This window comes from Emys orbicularis, chromosome 4 (assembly GCF_028017835.1).
Source record: "Emys orbicularis isolate rEmyOrb1 chromosome 4, rEmyOrb1.hap1, whole genome shotgun sequence".
Lineage (NCBI taxonomy): Eukaryota > Metazoa > Chordata > Testudines > Emydidae > Emys > Emys orbicularis.
In genome coordinates, this window is record NC_088686.1 from 88,053,863 (window position 1) to 88,073,777 (window position 19,915).

Below are 19,915 nucleotides of genomic sequence, written 5' to 3' on the forward strand. Positions count from 1 at the left end.
AGTGATCTTGGACTGCAGAACTAATTGAAACTTCTCCTCGTGCTATCAGCTGTTCCAACACAGGTTGGCATCTGGGATTTCATATTTTCTGTTAAGTAAAGACAACACACATTGCTATAAGCTTCAGAGACGAGTTTAATTTCAAAGTGGTTGAACTAGTTCAAGTAACGATAAGAATCGTTTCAAACATTTTATGCCAAAAGCCCAATTCTCCACTCTGTCATTTGACTCGCTACGGGACCTTGGGCAAACCACATAATCTCTCTCTGCTTCAGTTTGACAATTTGTAAAATGAGGTTAATGGTCCCTCCGCCAGAGAGGTGTTTTGAGAATAAATTAATGTTTATAAAGTGCTGAGAGAACCTTGTAAAGCTGTTCTATAATTACAGTGCATCAGTAACTTCTTCACTTTGATTTGGATCAGTAGAAATAGAGATACCACCTAGCTGAAATCAGGAAGCATTGAAAATATTGTAAGAGATCCTGTCTCATGAGACTTCCAGATTGATTTCAGATCAAATACATTTGAATAGTATCCAAACTTGAAGTTTCCCATCATTTGTTTCCATGTAAGGAGGTATGATTCAAGAGAACAATGGCAATAAGATGTTGCTAGCATTAAATAATCCCCCCACCACATTTAAAGGTCACGGTTCTTCTACCTCTTAATTGCATCATCATCACTTTCAAGCAACCTCAGCCCATAATGCTATGGAATAGGCAAAGCTTAAAGCCGGCTTTTAATGTTGAAATTCATCATATCTTTTTTGATTATATCTGTCATCAATCAAAATACGCTGTGAATATGGCTAGTCTTGACAAGTATCTGGAGAGCCAATGGGCTAGAGATGAATTGAGAAAAGGTCAAATACTTCATCTGTGGGGAGGGCACCAGTATGAGTGAGGTATACATGTTTTGGTTTATTTGTTTTCTGATGGGAGGGAAAACTTTGCTCATTACTTAGGAATTTAGGCAGAGACATTTTAAACTGAAACCTCCCTGAAAGCATACAGGTCTGGTGCTGATCTTCCTATGTACAAACTCGTGCACCTGAACATCAGCTTCAATCTGCTTAATCGCTTTGCATTGAGTAAAAGGCTCAGGCAGAGTGAAAGAGAAGGGCTAGCAGAGTGAAGAGGCAGCATGGCAATCTTCCAGAAAATGTATGTGCGGAAAGGCTGTTCACCCAGAGTCTTGGGGGAGAAAAACAAAAATGCCATCAAAATAAACTTTTACGCGTGAGTGGTTTAAAGCGAGCAGGAATTTATCATGTCTGAATAGGTGTAGGGTTCCGAAGCCCTCCAGAATCATTCAGGGAAGCCCAGCTGTGCACACCTGTTGAGCTTTAAATCTTTCTGTAAACTCATCAATCTCCAAGTGACTGCTGCTACTCTCTGTACTTCCTTAATTTATTTGGATTTTTTGCATTTAAAAGATTTCCTGCATGACGACTACTTTGAAAGAAATACTAATGTTATCCATGGCCAGAATTTAGTTTCATGTGCTAATCTTATTATCCTCAAAGAATAATTCCTGTGCTGGTAGAGACAGTTTCTGATGTTTCAGAGTCATAGGTTCATAGAGTCATAGATCCCAAGACCAGAAGGGACCATTAGATCATCTAGTCTGACCTCCTGTATAACACAGGCCATAGAACTTGCCCAAAATAATTCCTAGCACATCTCTTTAAAAAAAAATTAATCTTGAATTTAAAATTGTCGGTGATGCAGAATCCACCACGACACTTGGTAAATTGTTCCAGTGGTTAATTACTTTCACTGCTAAAAATGTATTTCCAGTCTGAATTTGTCTAGTTTTCACTTCCGGCCATTGGGTTGTTTATACCTTTCTCTGCTAGACTGAAGGGTCCATTATTAAATATTTGTTTCCTGTATAGATACTTATAAACTGTAGTCAAGTCATCCCCCTTAACCTCTTTGTTAAGCTAAATAGATTGAGCTTTTTGAGTCTATCACTATAAGGCATGTTTTCTAATCCTTGAATCATTCTTGTGAACCCTCTCCAGTTTATCAACATAAAGGTCAGCAGATACTGGGCTGGGTGGGCCCATGGGTCTGATCAGGGGAAGCTGGGGGAGGGAATTTAATCCCCCTGTTACCTCCAGTGGAGAATGACTCAGGACAACAGGTTCACTCCAAAAAAGAAGGGGGGGGAGCATTTAAAATATATGGGGAACGCCTCCAAACCTAAGTGGATTTTTTTCAAATCAGTACTTGGTAATTACATGAGAAATGGTAAAAACTGAAATTTGATATCAGTGTTCAGTGATTAAAAAGAAAAGGGTACGAATATGAGATCCATTGTCACAAATTAGAGGAAAGTAGAAAAGGTTGAGGGATTTTATAGCCATAGTTGATACATATAAAAAGGTAAAATTTGAGTGTATTTTATATCCGTATATGATAATTAGCGAGAAAAATAGCAAAATCTGCAAGGATTTTATATCAATCAGTATTCAAGAATTGGAGAAAAGATAGATGAGAAAATCTCAAGGGATAACAAATCAGACATAGATAACTAGAGAGACAATGGGGCAAAATTTTGCAGGAATTTTATATCAGTATTTTAGAATTGAGGAGAAAGTGGGGCAAAAACTTCTATGTAGAACTTTATCTATGTCATCATTCGTGCTGTAAGCAGCAACTGATTTTTCTCCATCAAGCACATCTTGCTGAATCAGGGAAAATTGTTTTTGCTTTATTAATTAAATACTCTGAAACAGCATTTGAAAGCAATGCTCCCAAACTCTCTGGTTAACTGACTGTTTTACAACCTTTCCCAGTATTTCTGAATGTACTGACAGTGAAGCTGAAACAGTCATGCAGTTACGCAACGAGCTAAGAGACAAAGAGATGAAACTGACTGATATTCGTCTGGAGGCCCTTAGCTCTGCCCACCAGCTAGACCAGCTTCGGGAAGCTATGAACAGGATGCAGGTAGGAATGGAACAAAAACCAAAAAAATTAAAATTTGCTTTTATCTGTTAAGGACTGAACAGTCCACCACACTACATAATTTCAGAGGATGTGTAAAATCAAGGTCCACTGACGCCTCATGGCCATTGAAGGTCCCACGGCTCTTCTCACCAATGTAGACATGGTAACCCACACCTCTGGCATTACACTTTCAATCTTACAAGCTACTTGTTTAAAGAAATCACTTCATCCACCACCAGTGGTCATTTAGCCAGTTGCCATGCTCTACCCAGGGGTGACTGCATGTCAATGGGGATGGGGAAGTGATGTGTAGTGTGCCTTGGGAAACTTTTATCAGAATGTAAAGGATTTTCATTGGACGAACTTGCAAAAGCCTTACACTTAACGGCATTTCTCTTTCTGTCTGTATATAACACAATAATGTTTGAATGCTGCATCCAATCAATTGAAACATTTCAGGGAATATTCTAGGCATCAGTGGCCAGAATGCTGTTGATTTGGAGGAACATTGAAAATTCAAAAGAAGGAGATGAGGGACAGTATTTCTGAGTTGAGTGTGAGGCCTTTGCAAGCTCGGCCAACTAGGGTGGTAGGGCTAAGGAGAAATGGTCGGTACAAGGGGAAATGGGAACGTGTACACAGACCCTGACATGGTGAGGAGGATGTAGGACCCCTGGAAATGGAGGGAGGTGTAGGGGGAGGACCCCTAGAACTGGGGGGCACACAGCACCCAGTATAGGGGAGATTGGGGAACCCTGAAATCGGAGATAGGAAATGGAAGACACACAGAATCCCTGGTCTGGGGTAGACTGCGGGATCCTGGTATGGTAGAGGGGTGAATGCACACAAAGCCCCCAGCATGTGGGAGAATGTCAATAGCGTGAAAAGGGATACAAGAACCTCTGGCAGGAAGGGGAGATTGAAGAACCATGGTACAGGTGTAAGGGGGAATTGGGACACATGCTGAGCCTCTGCCTTGAAAAGAGAGAATGGGGAACCCAGAAAGGAGAGGAGGGGAAATGGAGCGGCGCACACAACCCCTGGCAGGGAGAGAGATTTCAGGGAATCCCAGGAATATCCCTCCCAGGGATGGGAGGATGGCACACAAGGAGCTTGTGGGATGGAATGGAGGAACACAAGGAGCCCCTGGTGTGTGCGTACACTTGGCCTACAGTCACTACCAAGTGCGTGCCCCTTAGACTTCTTTGTATGCAGGTTTTTCAAAGGGATTTTGAAAAGTGCATCTTATTAAACAACTGGGGTTTATTCTTTAGATACTTTAGTTAGTTTCTTGAAATGTATACTTGCAGCCACTCATAAATGAGTTGAGGTAGCATGTGCCTCTTGTCTACTGACTTTTCTTTTCAAGAGCGAGATTGAGAAGTTAAAAGCAGAAAATGACCGGTTGAAGTCTGAAAACCATGGCAGCTGTAGCAGGGCTCAGTCTCAGGTTTCCATTTCATCCTCGCCAAGACAGTCCATGGGTCTCTCTCAGCACAGCCTGAACCTCACAGAGTCTACCAGCCTCGGTGAGCATACTGTGAAAGGCAATGGGCAAGTTTTATCCTGTAGTTGGAATGTTCACTTTAGTTAGCCATGAGAAACAAAAGAAAAAGGTTTATTAATGGCTATGGTGTGGATATGTGTCAGCCACTGGGATAAACCCTTCTATTAGAATGTTGTCATAGTTCTGCTACACCCGAAAACCTAGCTTTCCAATTATGACCTCAGCTACACAGAATCATGTTCAGAGCCATTTAATTGTGTACATTTGCGAACATTATATTTTGTAGGAAGGAAAATATGGGATAACTGATGGTAATTTTCTGTGACTTTCCCTTTTTGAGAATCATAAGCAGACCTGGGAGGGATGTCACTAACAATATTCTCACGTTATGCCTCTATGCACGTGAGGCCTAAGCTGTGTTCTGTCACAGTGTAACAAAAATATTGGTGTAATGCTCTTCACTGCTGTCATTGTAAAACTAAGAGACTGTTGATGTTTGCCATTCACAGACATGCTATTAGATGACCCTGGTGATGGCTGTGCCCGGAAGGAAGGAGGCAGGCATGTTAAAATAGTTGTTAACTTTCAGGATGAAATTAAATGGAAGGAGGTGAGTTGTGTTCTATATTAGGCCTCTACACCCTCTCCTCAGCTTTGAAATGTAACTGGGTTGGGCGGGGCTTGATCCTGAACTCCTGTCTTTACTGCTTGGAATCTGTTTTGCATTTTTTTTTTTTTTTTGCAAATATTTTAAATTTTTTTTTAGCAGTTCTCCTGTTCTCATGCTAATTTAGCATTCAAATCATTGTGTTGAGATAGGCAGTAAGAAGAGTGGCCTGCCTCACAGCAAAACTAATGGATCCAGTCTGAGGAGACCCAAAGTTTGTCATTCCAGCCCAAATTGTCTACATTTAAATCAGGGTCACATTTTGAAACTGTTCCAGGCTTAAACACCCCTATCCCTTGACCTCCAAACACACCTGGTTAATTTTAAACAGGTTAAACAACAAACACATTTCAAGTCTTGTGCCTTGCAGTCCTCTTAATAAACATGTAGTGCATGTGTAAATCTGCTAAATTGCATTTATAGAGCACCAATCAAACCAAATCATTGAGTAGCTGTTCCTTAATAAACACCTATTTGAGGAATCGTTTGTGTCACTCACACATGCATGTATTAAATAGGGTGACATAAGATAAATCAAATAATTGGAGATGCAACTGAGTCAACAGATCTGCTTTCCATTAAATGCCAAATGTACTTGAATAAATTCTGTGGGGAAATTAATTCACCAAGGATGCACCCATGTATAAGCAAATTAACTATAAAAATGATTTGTTTAATTTTATTTGACTAGACCTGTGTTTATGATCAGAAAAGTAATTAAATAGAAATGATATCTTAGTACACTGATGTGTCTTGGAGTCATATCTGTTATTTTTAATGACAACAACTATTTTTTCTTCTGTTAGCAGTGCAGATCCCATACAGCTGTTGCAAAACAAGTTGGTTTCTGTTCTTTCTATTCTCCCTTAGACAATCATGAACAAAATTGTCAGCTAAATTCTCTTAGTATAATCTTTATTGCCAACAGATACAAAGAATCTAACTTGATTTTCAGATCCCTGGTGGAGTTTTCAGAAACGGGGAGGGGGAAACTTTTTTTACTTGTAAATTGAGCATATTTGATCTGGAAGTTAGTGAGAAAATAAATATGGTACCACAATCTCAGTTTCTGATTATAATGGCTATAATTTTCTTCTTCTTGCTAAGCTCTACTGCCTGATATTTAAAACTTCTGGTGGATTGAATTTTAAGTGCCCTTTATATTAATAACCATTATTTTAATTAAAACAACAAGGAGTCTGGTGGCACCTTAAAGACTAACAGATTATTTTAATTGTGCATTTAACATTGCAAAGACTATTCAGTAGAATAGGGAGGATTTTGGTATGGTTTTCAAAATTTACCTTATGTTGTTATAAAGTAGAGACCAACTGTGGTAGAGACAAACCAGGATTTTAAACAAATCATTTACTTTGGACAGTCTCACATCATTAGCTTTCTTTTCATTTTAATTAATATGTTTGTATGTATTAGGATTCCAGGCCCCGCCTCTTCCTCATTGGCTGCATTGGAGTCAGTGGCAAGACAAAATGGGATGTACTGGATGGGGTTGTTAGACGGTTATTTAAGGTAAACAGTGACAATTTACTGTGTATTTGAATCTTCCCACTCAGTAATAAATGTTTTCATAGTTAACAGTATATCTAACTACAATATCTTGTGGCCCTCCATAGAGACTTGGATTTGCATATTGGTCTGAATGCAAGCTTGGCTCCAGGGAGCACTGAATTCTAATCTTGGCTCAGACAGACATGCTGTGTGACTTTGGGCAATTCAATTAACCTCTTTCTACCTCAACTTCCTTGTTTGTAAAGTAGAGATAACAGTTACCATCCTACTTCAGAGGGATGCTGTGAGGATTAATTAGATAATGTTTGTATAGCACTTTGAAAATGCAAAGCACTACCTAAGTGTTGTTATTGTGTGTTGTTATTGTGACATAGAACCTTCAGGGCAAGTAGATTTTAGAAGTTATTTTTTCACCCCAGGAATATATCATTCATGTGGATCCAGTGAGTCAGCTAGGATTGAATTCAGACAGTGTTTTGGGATACAACATTGGGGAAATCAAACGCACAAATAGTGCCGAGACACCTGAACTGCTGCCCTGTGGCTATCTGGTTGGCGAAAACAACACCATCTCAGTTACTATCAAAGGTAATTATACTTGATCCATCCATTGTAGGTCTCAGTAATTATATCTGGTAACGCCCATGGTTTTAGGAAGCTCGGAGAATCGGAGAAGTTTTATTACATTTCTTTTTCCCTGTCTCTCGCTTTAACCCACCTGTACCTTACTTCTTCAGTGACATTTGTTAATTGAAGCATTAGACTCTGAAGAGTTTTAGGACATTGGGCCTGTACCCAAATTCAGTATCACTGTATCTTCTTAGTCCTGAAGTAGTAGTAATAACAATTGCACTTGCAGCAGATTTCATCCTGGATTCGGAATGCACCTTGGGCCAGACTCTGATACCCTTACTCCTATTGGTTAGCACCTTTCTCCACCAGGGCCCATCGGCTTCAGTAAAGGTCCCTCGTTGGGTCACAGGTAGAACCAAGAAAAGATCCCAGGATTCATGGTTTGAACTCTGTTGCGTTTGTTCTTTCTTTCCTTCCTTCTTTCTTTAATTGGCTGAGGGGGAGAGGGAGGAATCTTCTATATTTCTTTTGGCGACTCATTCTGTCCCCTTCCTCTCTTCAGATCTGTGCCATAATCAACTTCCTTCCAGCTGAGGTGAACCATATGGGAGTCCCTTTATTGGCTGACAGTGCTGCTCATTTAATCAACCAGAGGTGCTGTTAAGCAACAGAAAATGTTCTCTTCCTACCACATAAAGGGCTGAACAGGCTTGCTGTCATGAAAAAGAGGGACCCAGGAATGGAATCAATTTCTCTTTCATGGCCCTACACAGCAGCAGTACCATTAAGTTACCACCACAGCCTCACCTGTGTAATTTAGCGCTGGTGTGCAAAGTACGCTTGAACATAGTACTGTTTGAAACAGTACTTTGTTAAAGTGCACCAGCAGAGTCTACATGGGCCAATGAATATGCAACACATTAGTGCACTTGAGAAATCACATGCCTGTGAAGCATATCATCCCACAGAATAGACAAGCCCTTAGTGTTAATATTAGCTGTAAAGTAGGAAAAACATAATCACAAAAGTACTGAAACGTTTCAGTTTATTCAGGTTTATCCAAGAACCAAGACATTCTTCTAAAAGCCCCACAGTACAATTTGAATGAAAATGTTGCTTGAAAACTTGTCATACTAAATAAGCTATATATTCAACTTGTAATATCTTTACTTGTTCTTTGTAGACTCATTTATGATATACTTACATTTTTAGTTTAAAAATTCTATTTTAATCAATTTGTGGGAAGCCAGTAATTCATTTATACCTTCCAGATATAGAGCTGTGCATACAAATGTTTGATCTTGTAAGTAATCAGTCAGGTGCTAACAATTCTCTCAGCCGTTGATGTGCTAACATTCCCTTCCTTCAGTTTATTTTTAAGCTTTGTGTGCTTGCCCTGAGCCAGTTCTGCCTAAAGTGACTGCTGACATTGCACAAATGCTCCTGTATGGAAATTGTTATGCCTGAAGCTGTGTCTATCATAATACACAGAAGGAGTTTAATTTCAACTGGTTTGGATGTTTGGTGAAGGCAGGGGGACTTGATGATAGATAGGTTTGTTTTGCAGAGCAAAAATAAATGGCCAAATTCTGGGTAAATGTATCTCTTTCTGTGACTGTACTTGACAATGAAATGGCCTGTGAATAGATTTGTCTACAATAGAACTGGAAGCCAGGCTTTACCCAGCAGTTCTTGATAGACAAAATAAACTTTCACTGCTCCATGGTGGAGGAAATCTAAAGAATGACGATGGCTCATGGGCATATAGTTTATCCAGAAATTATATCTATGACCATTTGTCCAGGCCAGGACTTAGGAAGCGTAGGCTGTGTTGGCTAGTCTGGGAGCTAGAGAGCCAGGAGAAGGTCCCAGTAAAGACACTTTGCATTCAATATAACTAACTGATTCATGACTCTGCTCTACCATGAGAGATGCTATAGTGTAGAAAGGTGTCTTCATCTGGGGTAGGGAAGGTTCTGCTTATGATTGGTGTGGGTGGAGTCTGCAACTTCTGAGTGAAGCTTTTGGGTTGTTTCCTGGTATAACTGGCCACCGGGTCACACACAATCAGATTTTCTATTTTAGATCAGTGCTTTCTTTTACCCTTTAGCTCTAATTTAGTCTAAACTTGGCAGTTGAAATACATACTTTTTTCTCAATGGGAACTGATATTTTTGCTACTCAGAGAAAAGTTTAAAAACCCTTTTTAAAAAAAACCCAAAACTTTTAGCAACTTTAGCAAGGTATGGATCCCCTGAATGATGATGATTTTCTAAATGCAGGTATCTGTGAGAACAGTTTGGACTGTCTGGTGTTTGAGTCACTGATTCCAAAGCCTATACTTCAGCGATATGTCTCTCTCTTAATGGAACATAGACGGATTATCTTGTCTGGGCCAAGTGGCACTGGTAAAACGTACCTAGCAAATCGTCTTTCTGAGTTTATGGTACTTAGAGAGGGCAGAGAGCTGGCTGATGGAGTTATTGCAACCTTCAACGTGGATCATAAGTCCAGTAAGGTGAGGAAATGGAAGGTATCTTTATAGAAACACTGCTACTATGTGCCAGAAATGAGGGATTCAGATGTTAAATTTAAAGTAAATATCAGTAAGCTACTGTGATGTAAAACCTTTGAGAGCGCTATTGGGTGCTTTGAAAAAAAAAAAAGGTAACAGTATAATGCCCCTCTACATTGTATTAACATAAAAGCTAGAGTGGCTACGTGCCTACAAATAATAGCAGCAGCATTTTTCTGTGTATACCTCTGGTAAGGTTTGTAGGTAAGAAAACAAACCTGTCCTGCCAAGCTATGTATGTGATGGCCTCAGGTGGAGTAGAGAGTGCTTTGGAGCAAAGTGCTGGAAAGTGTGGTCACTAGCAATTGATATAATTTGGGCCATCCTGTTTAATGCACACTTTAGAGAAGATGAGAGCAACCTCACCCAAATGTTCAGCAGTGGCACTGAACTCATCCTTCTTTCATGCCATTGTCCAAGCCATCTAACTTCTGCCTCCGCAAATGAGCATCATGGCCGGGCTCGTTCTCTGTGCTGTAGTTAGTAACACAATGGCAAGACCGTGATCAAACATGGCAAGCATGGGCAGCTGAGGTGCACTGCTCCTCCTGCAACTTTCTCACCTGCTTACCCAGTATACGGAGATATGAGTAAGTTCTTAAAACATCTCAGCGCTCTGTGTAGCATGGCCAGAACAGTGTAGCGCAAGGTGCTTTAGCAAAAAGGCAGACAGCCCCTGGGAATCCCCAAATAGGCTTCCCAAACAGGACTCCTGGTACATCTTTGAGTCTGTAACACCCGAAAGTATTCGGATTAAAACAAAAATTAAAAGTAGAAGTCATATGATTACTCCACTTGGAACAATCTGACCTCTTGTGACTAAAGCAAAGCAGGCTATGTTATATTCTTTATCAGGAGCATTTCTAGAACTGAATCCAACAGTCAAATAGCAAATCGTTTTTCTCTGTTAACTGGGTTTCCAAGGAATAAGATGAAAACCAGCTTTCTCTTCTACATATACTTTGCAGGAACTGCGTCAATACTTGTCCAACCTTGCTGACCAATGTAATAGCGAAAATAATGCTGTGGATATGCCTCTTGTCATCATTCTGGACAATTTGCATCATGTTAGCTCCCTAGGAGAGATCTTCAATGGGCTTCTGAACTGCAAGTACCATAAATGGTAATGGGATATTAGACCCACACTTCAAACCCTAAAACAGATCCTTCCACAGAGCCAGACTTATACCCCCATCAATAAAATACATTCTAGACAACATGTATCAGATTATTTTTGATACTATGATCTGAGACAGCTAGAACTGATTCTGTCAGCAGAGTCTAGTTGCATAGAACTGTTAAAAAATTATGTGTGTGTGTGTATTTATGTAATAAAAATGTAGTAAAGTATTTGGGTAAATTGTATTCATCACACACAATAGCCCTTGAATATTAAGAACCCAGTTTCAGTGACGGCCTCTATTTTGAGGTGTTAGTTTTGCACCCACAATTCATTGCAGGTACAAAAATGTGAGTGTAATTATTTATACCTGCAGATAAACTGCACTGGTAGACTAGGGGCTGGAGTAAACCTAGCTGAATATTAAGGTTGTAAAGGTCTTAATCTGAAAGTTACTTATTAAATGTGTTTGAATTATTGCCTAGAAATGAGTTTACAAATACTGATTTGTTCAATGTTTTCTCATAGTCCTTACATTATTGGCACAATGAACCAGGCCACATCCTCAACACCTAACCTTCAACTACACCACAATTTCAGGTACTGTATGTAAATTGCCAAATTACCTGATGGTTATGGTTCTACTGCTTAGCTGAGAATATAAAGAGAATATCAGCTAGATAGGATGAACAAAACCCACTCAGGACCTAACCTGTCATTTTACTACTCTCTAGAATAACAGGTAAATCTCTGACACTTCTTTTCTTCTGCTTTAGATGGGTGCTATGTGCTAACCACACTGAGCCAGTCAAGGGCTTTCTTGGCCGTTTCCTGAGACGAAAACTAATTGAAACAGAAATCAGTGGTAGGATGAGAAATGGAGAACTGGTTAAAATCATTGACTGGATTCCCAAGGTCTGGCAGCATCTCAACAAGTTCTTGGAGGCTCACAGTTCCTCTGATGTTACTATTGGTGAGAACTGAGAATTCGCATTCTAGCACCAAAGCATTCTCTGACGTTACTGAGAGGATATATTCCAGTTTCTCATATTCCACTGGAATTAAATAGCCATTGCGGGGAAATGATTTATAAAAGCCACATTTTTAGACTGACCATGCTATCAAGCAAAACTGTACCAAGGGTTCATAATAAATAGATTGTAGACATAAAGGAGTTTTTAAAATTCTGTTTGTGAACTCTGTAATTGGTTCCTTCTTGAATGCAACACAGTATCGAGGTAATTCAGGGACTTTCAAATTATCTCAAAAAGAGCAGGTGCTGACATTTGTACATTTCTTCTCATCTCTTAAGTTACAGTCTCCAAAGAACTTAGAGTTGGTGTTTGATATTGCTTTTGAATTAACTGCTGCAAACCATGTTAATGATGAGACTTTAATTTCCCCTTCCAGGTCCACGACTCTTTCTGTCTTGTCCAATAGACGTGGATGGTTCTAGGGTCTGGTTTACTGACTTGTGGAACTACTCTATTATCCCATATCTTTTGGAGGCAGTCAGAGAAGGACTACAGGTGAGGAAGTCAAATGTGAAACCTGAATAGGGTTTCTGTCTAAATAGCAAGGAGATACTGGATGCAATAGAACCACATTAATACTTTCCTCTAGAAGCTACCTGAGACTTAAGGTAAAATTTTCAAAAATGATTTAGGCATTAGGAGCCTAAATCCCTTTTGAGTTTCAACGAGAATTAGGTTTCTTAGTGCCCTAAACCATTTTTGAAAATGGAATTTAGGCTTTTAAGTTTTTTAAGCTCTTTTGAAAATGTTACCCCACATCTAAAATGCCATACTTGAAAGCATCCATTTACAGTATTATCCCTAATTTTCCTTCTTAAAACTAAATGTGAATTTGCAGTATGTTTACAATGGCCAATGAACTCACAACCTTTAGCTATCTGTCAGCAGAGAAACTAAGCAGCATGGGGAGAGATTTATTGAACGAGTGTTAGGATCGTTCTCACAGGCACTTTGTCTATTTTTTTCTCAGTGCAGGTGATGAAATATTGATTGAATTTCTTTGCAGTGCCTCCGGGGTCTGTAAATAAACCTTCATTAACTCAAATTTTAGCAGAGTTATTGAACTGCCTGCACTTAGCATTTGATTAAAAATTCAGGTTCTCCAGCAGTTTTAGAAAGCTGGGATAGTACTGGCACTTTTACCTTTTATGGGAGCCAGCATATCTATGGCTAGAGCAGGGGGTTTGGAGTCAGGAGTCAGGAATTAATGGAAACATTTGTCTTTTTCAATACCCAGGAGCCTTATGTAGAGTTTACAAATCTCTCCACTTCTTAGCAGCTTAGCAGCTGTGATGAATGCTCCATACGTTGGGGAAACAGATTTAAATAGTAGACCCAGTTTACCACAACTTACATTGAAACCTAACTAAATGATTATGAAGAATATTTTCTTTTTGAGAAGGGAAAGATGGGTTTAAGACTGACTGGCTCCACCTACTGGACAACTGTGCCAACACATTTGATCGCTTGGACATAATTTCAGAATGGAATAAATGTTAACATTTAAAGCAATTAATCATTGCATAATTTCTTAATCTGCACTTTGCTGCCATATATATAAAAATCTATATTTATATACACCACCATTGCACATAAACTTTAAACTCCTTGGTGGCTCCAGTGGAATAAACCACTTGGCTCATATAATTTGATGGGATCAGAATCTTCCAAGAAGGAATTAGTCTGTTTGCTATATATGTATCTTTGGCTAGGTCTACACTACCCGCCTGAATCGGCGGGTAGAAATCGACCTCTCGGGTATCGATTTATCGCGTCCCGTTGGGACGCGACAATCGATCCCCAAATCGACGCTCTTACTCCACCAGCGAAGGTGGGAGTAAGAGCCGTCGACAGGAAGCCGCGGAGGTCGATTTTGCCACCGTCCTTACAGCGGGGTAAGTCGGCTGTGATACGTCGAATTCAGCTACGCTATTCGCGTAGCTGAATTTGCGTATCTTAAATCGACCCCCCCCTGTAGTGAAGCCGTAGCCTTTGTAACAAAGTCTCCTCTTATGTGATGTTGCTCTGGAGTTTGTTTCTTTCTGTATGTATTCAGGGCACCATTCTGCCACCCTTACTCAGACTGAGTAGTGCCTTACTCCATTTTTGTGATGTGTCTTCAGTCTGCAGGATCAGTAACAGAACTGGACCTTTGGCTATTAATCTTCCTGATCTAATTCACTATCACAAACAGGAGCAAAAATTTGAGAAAACATTTCCCAGATGATGATGTTCCCTTTAAGTACATTAATCTCAGTAGCACATTTGTTTCATTGGAAGATCATTTTAATCATTGTGCTGTTTCTTCCGCGTAGCTAATAGCATTCAAACACTATTGTCTTGGTGCATATTTGGTGCTGACACTCCCCATCGCCATCCAAGAGAACTAGATTTGATTCTCTAACGAGGCCACTGGTTGGAACCATTCTTTTTGGATTGTTCTGGAGACAGCATGCTGGACTAGGAGGGGAGTAGTTGTCTATTGCTCCCAGTGCCATCGACAGTAATAGCCAATATAAGAAATAGCACTGATAGGCTTCAGAGTTTGCCCTAACGAGCCCTACTTGGCCAATAAGGATAGCAGCCTCAATGATAGATAAGTGGGTGGAAGTTGGAGGAAACTGAGCTGTTCTTGAGCTCTGAAAGAGTTGGCAAATCCCTTTATCCCCACCACTTCTGCTAAAGGAAAAGTACTTCCTCTTCATAGGAGCTGTTTAGTCACTGAACAGCTTTCGTGACCGTTATGAAGTGGCTGTCTCATTCAGATATTTTTAAAGCTTTAGTTTCCAAAATTGTCAGAGGAGTCTGTTTGTCCAGAAATGAATGGAAAATCTGTGGTCTTGATTTTTCTCCTCACTTATCCCAATATAAATCGGGAGTAACTGCACTGAAGTTAGTGTGTGGAACTGGTGTATTAGTCTCTCTGTCTCTTTCCTCATTTATTCCTCTCCAGTTCCACCTATTAGTGCTTAATATATGGGGGTTGTTGATCATTGCTACTTTTCAGACTATGATATGAAAATCAACAAATTAATCTCAAAACGATATTTTATTTTATTTATGTCTTGGTTGGTTGTGAGGAAGTCTGTTCAAGACTGTAATTATTTTCTGGAAAAATACATCTAAAAAGTCAGTGTTGGGTGGGGATAGATTCTGAGAGACAGAATGCTGACTGAGGGTGAGGAGCCAGGACTTCAGGAATTTGGCTTCAATTGAGCTTTCTAAGAGCGTAAGGGAGGATGGGTTCATGGCTAAATATCCTTTTTGAGGCTGGCTTTTGCATTCTGTATTGTAAACATTCTTGGGTTGAGGCTTTGTTCAGATGTCTGGAGAATAATCTAAAATGAGAGCATTGGGATTAATCTGAGAATCTCACAGCTCAGTTGCTTTTCAGCTTTCTAAAATACCAACATCAACCATTTCCGTGTGTAGAAACACATTTGCCTTCATCATAAAAAGTGTTCTTAATGTCAGTAAAGGGGTTTGGGGTGAGGGTTAACACTGAGTTATACCCCGTGGATTAAAGGCATTCAGCTGTTCTCATAATACAACCATGACCTCCTACTGTGTCTTATTGCTTCACTCATCACTGTACACCGTAAAGGGGAAGTCTGAATCCTTTGAGCTCAAGTAACAAAGAGCAGCTACTGAAATCCAGTTCCTGAAGGGCAGTCACCCTATAGCAGAAGTGTAAACTGGAAGATCTCTTTTCATTTGGCATCTGCTTTTGCAACCCATGTGGCTCAATAGTGAGTTTTCATCTAATGAAAACTAAGTGATCTGAATAGATCAAAGAGCGTTTATTTAAAAATAAAACAAATGATCTAGCTCAGCAGCACTGGCTGTGTTTTCCTGACCATAATGTTCAAATCAAAACACCTTTCTGGAGGTGTGTGTGTTTCGAGGCTGATCATACGGAGCCAGATTCTGCTGGCACTCTCACTAGTGTGAGCACAGAGAAAGTCCAAAAGTCCATTGACTTCAAAAAGTATTTCTTTGGCATTCATCCCCATAGTTTCTGATTAAAAGCATCGAGCAGCTACACTTATATGTTCTAACAACCTACTGCAACTTCTTGGTGACTTTGAAAGCAAATATTTGGTATTCTACTGCAGACAGGATGTGTACACTAGTGATTTGTATTTTGTTTATTTAGTCCAAAAGAAATAGGAACAGAGAGGTGGTGCACTCAACTTCTGAAGCAAGGTTGTTTGTTCTCAGGTTCTCTTTCTCCCCAGTTGGTGGCAGATTAAGAGGGTTTGTGGTCTCAAAGGAAATGCTCAGCCTCCTCTGAGTCAGTTACCATTACATAGCTAGAACTTCACAGTCAGAGTAATAAGGATGAAAGTCACACCCTGTTTGGCCAGCCTTCATTCAGAGTGTTTTCCACACTGGGAGAACCATGACACAAGAGTTCACTTTGATGAGACAAGCATGGACTAAAGTAGTAGTTCCCATTATATTACAGACCTATGTTAAGAGATGCATTTGCTCTTGTTTTCTAGTTGTATGGAAGGAGAGCTCCCTGGGAGGATCCAGCCAAATGGGTAATGGACACGTATCCCTGGGCAGCCACCCCACAGCACCACGAGTGGCCTCCGTTGCTGCAACTGCGGCCTGAAGATGTTGGATTTGATGGGTACTCAATGCCACGGGAAGGTTCAACTAGCAAACAAGTTCCCCCGAGTGACGCTGAAGGAGATCCTTTGGTGAGTTCTCTCATCTAAAGCTCCCGAGCTAATTAGGATATACTGTACTTTCTAGGGGGGAAAAACAAATAGGAATGAAAGAGTAAGTGACAAGCTAAGAGTGTTAAATGTTTTAGAATTACAAGGAAATATTTCTTGCCACAGAGTACAGTCAGCCTGTGGAATGCACTGCCACAGGAGACCAGTGTGTCAGGTGTAATTCTGCCAGATACAATGAAGGAGAATACTCAGATCTCCTAGTTGTGAGTGTATCTAAAATGGCTATAAGAATATGAAGGAAACTTTGTCCACCTCATGTAAAGCTTTGCACAATAAACTAGATGCCTTTTGCATATTTCTGGTGTTTGTGTGTATATATAAAGTATGCAAATACATGATTTAATAGAACACATTAGTATAATGTCGTGGAAATTCTTGACCTAACCTACCCGGCCAAGATCACAGGATAGCCGTGTCACTATGATATTGAGCGATTTTTCTGGTTCAGGCTTACATAATTGGTGTCTAATTTATTAATCAGCAAGTAGCATGCAAGTGTATGGAAACCAAGATTTTAAACATTGTACACAATATATACAATAGTTTAAGCTTTGGATTTGCTTGCTAATGCACATTTTAATATGAGCCTGATGGTAACACTAGTTCATGCAGCTTTCTTCCTGGTGAAAACAGTTATTGCAATAATTGCTTGTTACTCTTAAACTATTGTTCGGAATCATGTACATCTCCAAAATAAGTTGGGTATATTGAAGAATCACCTTACATTTCCACTATGTTATGCACACATTCACAGAGATGTTATTATCCGTTGTCTAATTTAATAGATCTCTTTTTCTGACCTGTTTCTAGAAATACAGAATTCTAGTTAATATATATTAACACTGGTTAGTGCAAGTGGCTGGGAATAAGGAGCTGTGGAATCTTTATAGCTCTTCCACTGACTCTGTGTGTGACCTAGAGCAAGTCATTTAACTGCTCTGCATTTCAGTTTCACTCTCTCATAGGAGGGGTGTAATAACAACTGCCTATCTCACGGAGTGCTGTGAGAATTGCTTTACATTTGGTATCCAGTTTGAGAGTCTCAGAAAGAAATATCCCAATTTTCCCCTCTCTCTTGCACTGGTTTCACATGAGTGATGTGAGTGCAAATATGACTGTTATATAGTATTAAGATTCTTTTGTCTCAGCAGACAACAAATAACCCTTAACCTTTTTCCGCGCTTTCTTAGATGAACATGCTAATGAGACTGCAAGAGGCAGCCAACTATTCGAGCCCCCAGAGTTATGACAGTGACTCCAACAGCAACAGCCATCATGATGACATCCTTGACTCATCCTTGGAGTCGACGTTGTGATCTTCAGCAGACAGAAAACAGGCGGTTTCCCACTGTCCCTCTCCTACTTTACAAGAATCTTTATCACAAACTAATGAAGATAACTTGTTACTGGACTGGGCAGATGTCTCAGTATTAGAGCTGCAAGAACAAGACACTTTATTTGAGTCAGTCTTGAATGTGGGTGCAGGTAACCCAAACAACTTTTGTACTGTTTTTCTTTTTACAATTATAAGAACTGCACTATGTCTTTGTTTTGTTCTGTTTAGTTACTGTAAGCCCTCATGCCTAAGATACTGAAGACATTTAAAAAAAACAAAACACTTCACAGCTATGAAACAAACAGCATTGTGCCATGTACTGTCCAGAAGGAGAGGGGAGGGATGTTTATTGCCTATGTTGCTTCTGACCAAACACATTTGGGTGAGGGCTGGATTTCTACTAATCAGTTTTGCAGACTAACCTCAGCTGCGGATAGTTCTGGTGCTATAATATGTCGCTTGCCTTGGTAATAATGGTCCATAAAAGGCAAAGCTGCAAGACAGGGAAATTTAAAATAAATATTAAAATAAAAAAAAGCTGCTCTCCTTGCCAGTCTGAGACCTTGGCTTGCTTTCCTCTATTTCACCATGTGTTTATAGAGATTTACAGATATATAAATAGAAATATATGTACAGTCTAAACAAATCAGGTTTTTTTCAAACACTGTGTAACCAACCATCCTACAGAATTTTAAAGACCAAGTACCCCTTTGATATTCAGGGCTTGATTCTCCTCTTACTTACACCAGTAAACCTCCATTGACTGTAGTAAAGCTACTCCTGATTTACACTGGTGTAAGTGAGCAAAATTCACTCCTCTGAAGAGGGCCTATGCCCCATTTAAATGCCATAGCTTAAGTGGAACTTCATAGGTGCATAGGTTCTCTGTTCGCCCTATGGATAGGGGGTGAATTTCACCCAATTAGGGTATAGTCAGGCCTTCAGTTTTTACCATTTGTATTAGAATTTTATAGCTGTTTTCTAAGACTTTTTTGTCAGGGATTTCTCTCTCTGACCATTACAACTGCAAAAGGGGTTCATTAAAGCTCAGCTCTGCAGGCAGTCCACTGCTACTCTGGTAACATCATTTAGTCTTGTTTGGTTTTTAAATAGCAGAAAGTAGTATTTTGGCGGTTCATCGAAGCTGTCTTAACCAGGTCCTAAAAAGGCGGGGTACTATCTCTTTAAAGTTTAAAAGTTGCTCATGGGTTATGGCTGAGCTGTGAACCTGATTCTCTGTTTCTCCTCCTCCTCTCCACACGCACACAATACAGTTTCAGTATTAAGGCTTGTACTTCTGTTGGGGAGCAAGAACACCTCACAAAGAATTGCACTTTCCTTTCCTTGGGAGCAAATACTTTCAATAAAGCCACCACACATCAGCTGTCTCAGGCTGTACTCAGCAAGAACCGCAGTCCTCAACATTGATCTGTATAAGCCTTTCCAGCTATATTTCGGTGCTGAATTTTAAAGTGATGCCTTACTTATTTTGTACTAATTGTATTAATTACATTAGTGCTGTATATTATGGGGTTTTATGTAAGTAAACAAACAGGGCTAAACAAGTCATCTCTTGGAATATAATAACAAATTGCTGTGAATATTGTTTGTGTGAAATATTAGATTTTGTTTAAATGTGACGGTAACAAAAGGAGGGAAATGAGATAACCTTTCAGGTTCATATCAATCTGCAGCTAATAGTTCATTGGATAACTGTTTATTCAATGCAAGGAAAAAAAAAAAAGCTTTTCTATGATGAAAAATGCTATCGCTACTAAACTACAAAAAAGCGATTGCTGTTTTTTCAGTGTACAGGTAGAAAACTTATTACAAACACTTTTTTTTAAGAGCTTGTTAATCCTTCTGG

The 19,915-nt window shown here is 39.7% G+C and overlaps 1 protein-coding gene across 3 annotated transcripts in view; it reads left to right on the forward strand.

Moving 5' to 3' along the window:
* The window catches only part of NAV2 (neuron navigator 2), a 354,629-nt gene extending 336,601 nt beyond the window's left edge, over positions 1–18,028 (forward strand). For all 3 annotated transcript variants that reach the window (XM_065404227.1, XM_065404228.1, XM_065404229.1), the window contains 12 exons: positions 2,805–2,958; positions 4,328–4,487; positions 4,975–5,075; positions 6,567–6,662; positions 7,082–7,250; positions 9,518–9,753; positions 10,779–10,933; positions 11,459–11,530; positions 11,707–11,903; positions 12,341–12,459; positions 16,470–16,673; positions 17,903–18,028. In XM_065404227.1, the coding sequence (XP_065260299.1) occupies positions 2,805–2,958; positions 4,328–4,487; positions 4,975–5,075; positions 6,567–6,662; positions 7,082–7,250; positions 9,518–9,753; positions 10,779–10,933; positions 11,459–11,530; positions 11,707–11,903; positions 12,341–12,459; positions 16,470–16,673; positions 17,903–18,028 (1,789 nt within the window). The remainder of the gene's footprint in view (positions 1–2,804; positions 2,959–4,327; positions 4,488–4,974; positions 5,076–6,566; positions 6,663–7,081; positions 7,251–9,517; positions 9,754–10,778; positions 10,934–11,458; positions 11,531–11,706; positions 11,904–12,340; positions 12,460–16,469; positions 16,674–17,902) is intronic.
* Positions 18,029–19,915: the final 1,887 nt, after the last annotated feature.